Below are 2877 nucleotides of genomic sequence, written 5' to 3'. Positions count from 1 at the left end.
AGACTTGCGGTAAACTCTCAGGGAAGCCTGTATTGCAAAGACAACAGCAATTGTACAGAACAGAAATCAGTGCTCATGTTATAGCATGTCAAAGTTACCTTCTAGTCTTAACAGGAATCTGCCACAAACATCAGCAAGTAACATTTGGAATGCAGACCAAGCGAGGGCCTATGCTATATAGACTGGCAACTAAACCAGGGATGAAACTACTAGAATGAAAATGGCATAGCCATTGGCCCTTAAGTCTAGTCAATACCACTCCTTGACATTACCTGCACACAAATTTGAGCCGAATACAAAACAGGAGTTTAAGTCTTTATTTAGTTGTACTGCATTTGTGCACAATATAAAAATTGAAATAACCAAGGACAACACAGAAAGGAATAGTGTTACAATAGCATCACTCCAAAAAGGGCAGGTTGACATTTTTATACCAATCAGACAATGTGGACAAGATGGGCATCGGAGCAGGACTTGAGTTATAGAAATTCAAGGCACAGCATGTTTCATCAGGAGTGCTACAGAGACATGAACAAATAATTATTATTTTTTAAATAAAAGGCCCTTAAAAACAAGCCCATATGCTAAAGTGTGCTTTACATTTTAAGGAGGGACAGAACAACCAGCATTCTAAATACTCCTGCAGTCAAATCTTTTTAGAGACATTTACAAAAGACATGGCATACAGACACCCAGTTCCTTTGACATACACGTGAATCCACATTGAATGTTTGGACTTGAAATGAAGACTGATGTTATCTACCTACCAGAGCCATGATTCAACAAGACTCCAAATACGATACCAACAACTCTGTAAACAGCCAATAAGCATGAAATGTCAACTCTGATAAACTTACAATGCACAGTTCAACAAATCAGACATGGCCTTAAACATTCAGGAACATGTGCAGGTGTCAATCAGATTGGTTTAAATGTATGATTAGTGGAGTTTTGGGAAGCAATGGACGAGAGGGGGTGGCGTGTCACTACTCAAGTCAGGATTGAAAGACAAGTAGCTCAGGGCCCGGTATCCCAAAATAATCTTTAGGCTAAGTTCATCATTAAAACCATAGGATCCTATGGTTCTAACAATTAAATAAGCCGTAAGGTGCTCCCGGGAAACCAGGCCCTGGTCAGTACACCGGTCCCTGGTCAGTTGCACTAAGTCTCCGATAACACCACTGTGTGTGAGTCAAGCAGTCCAAGGTCAGTTAAAAGTGACCCTATCTCATAAAGTTACCACCTCCGATCTCCCTCTTGTAGCGGTTGGTGAGGTGGTCTGCTTGCACTGTGAGTTTTGACAGGACGCCAAACAGTCCCCTGAGGTGGTAGTGGAACTGGCCTTCCAGATCAGAGCCCTCTTCACCAGGGAGCTCCCCAATGATCAACTGCTGCTCCTCTTGCTTGACAGCCATTTCCAGGAAGCTGGCCCCACCGCTCATCTCCCTCTTCAGCAGGCCCCACTCCATGTCATTCTTGATGGACTTGAGGAGGAGGTAGTGCTCGTACATGTCCTTCTGCTTGTTAGGGTAGGGAGGCTCGTTCACCACCACAACCTGCTGGCTCTCCTGCACCTCCAGGGGCACATCCCGCAACAGGCTGGGTACCATGATGGTCTCATCCATGTTGTTGGTTGCAGCGATGAAGCGGTGCATCACATTGAGGAGGGAGTTCTTGTTGCTGGCCGGGTCACTGCTAATTTGCATCATTGTGGAGGTTTTGGCAAGACTTGGGTTTGCAGGAAACAGGTGGAGTAAGGTAAAGTTTGACGTTAAGGCCGACTGATGATCAAAATGTCACTGTGGAAATAGAAACATTGAAGCCATGAGACAAAAGAATATTGCATCTAAGCGCTATAAAGAAAGGCCATTGGTCAACAGAAAACAGCCACTAACAGAAAGGCCTACTAAATGAATAGGCCATCACATCAGCCTACTAAGAACGCAGCAAAAGGCATGTACCACTATTGTCTGCTTATGACATTTTCATCTGGTAAAGTAAGCGTGGCTACACAACAGTAAATGGAGACATGAACAGAATGAAGAGCCACTTCATAAACACAGGGCTTAAAGGCTTAATCTGACTACTGCGTACCAGAGTAGGCTATGGTTTGGGATGCCATTGACAGAACAGAATGTCCACACTAAAACGAAGGTAGCCCAATGCTATCAGAAAAAAAAAACATTTTCCCGCAATGTTGCGAACAAACAAGGCGTTATACATTTAACCGGTAGCGCTTCCTGTACAATCTTGTATAGTATCTACTTAACCTTGCCATATTTACAGAAAACTGAGAGCGCCCAAATAAACGATAAGTCTAGAACAAAACAAATACTGACCTGTGCAAACTCTTTCTTGATAATATTCCTTGCTCCACCCGCTCGTACAAAAACAAGTATGTATATACTTCCTCGGCTTTTGTAGCCAGACGTGGACCTTTATAGTAGGCACGCCGGCTAGAAAAAAACGACCTCTCCCACTTCACGGTTTCAATGGCGCAATAGGATAGTATTGAGGAAATGGGGCGTTAACTTTAGGTTACTGACAGTGATAAAAAGCAATCAGAGAGCACATTATTTTGTGAGCTTGTCCGCAGCAAAGACCCGCAGTGATGTTACAGTGTTTTTATTAAGCTTGATACATTGTTTCAAAAATCATAATGAGAGAATCGGTGTTTGTATATGGCAACTATTTTAGTTCTAATCACGAATGGTCATTTCAATGCACTCGTTTTCTAAAATATATTTTATTATTATTAGCCCATTACCCTATTATGTAATAGTCCACAATATAGTAGGCCTTATGTGCCTATTTATTACGAGTCCTATCCTACTTTTGCTCTCATAGCCTAGGCCTACTAAATAAGATACAAGCACA

General features: G+C 42.5%; 1 protein-coding gene across 1 annotated transcript; it reads right to left on the bottom strand.

Annotated features, from left to right (window-relative positions):
• Positions 1-302: 302 nt before the first annotated feature.
• On the bottom strand, positions 303-2567 carry mid1ip1l (MID1 interacting protein 1, like). The gene is made up of 2 exons (XM_046296547.1): positions 2340-2567; positions 303-1799 (listed from the first exon to the last, which is right to left on the bottom strand). Exon 2 carries the CDS (start codon positions 1707-1709, stop codon positions 1224-1226), a length of 486 nt encoding a protein of 161 aa, XP_046152503.1. The 5' UTR covers positions 1710-1799; positions 2340-2567; the 3' UTR covers positions 303-1223.
• Positions 2568-2877: the final 310 nt, after the last annotated feature.

This window comes from Oncorhynchus gorbuscha, linkage group LG13 (genome assembly GCF_021184085.1).
Source record: "Oncorhynchus gorbuscha isolate QuinsamMale2020 ecotype Even-year linkage group LG13, OgorEven_v1.0, whole genome shotgun sequence".
Classification (NCBI taxonomy): Eukaryota; Metazoa; Chordata; class Actinopteri; order Salmoniformes; family Salmonidae; genus Oncorhynchus; species Oncorhynchus gorbuscha.
The sequence above is the reverse complement of the archived record's forward strand: the minus strand, read 5'-3'. Positions and strand labels throughout refer to the sequence as shown.

What these genes read in the sequence shown, in the direction of transcription:
- mid1ip1l (XM_046296547.1), bottom strand. Translation starts at nt 1,709, where the DNA reads ATGATGCAAATTAGCAGTGACCCGGCCAGCAACAAGAACTCCCTCCTC.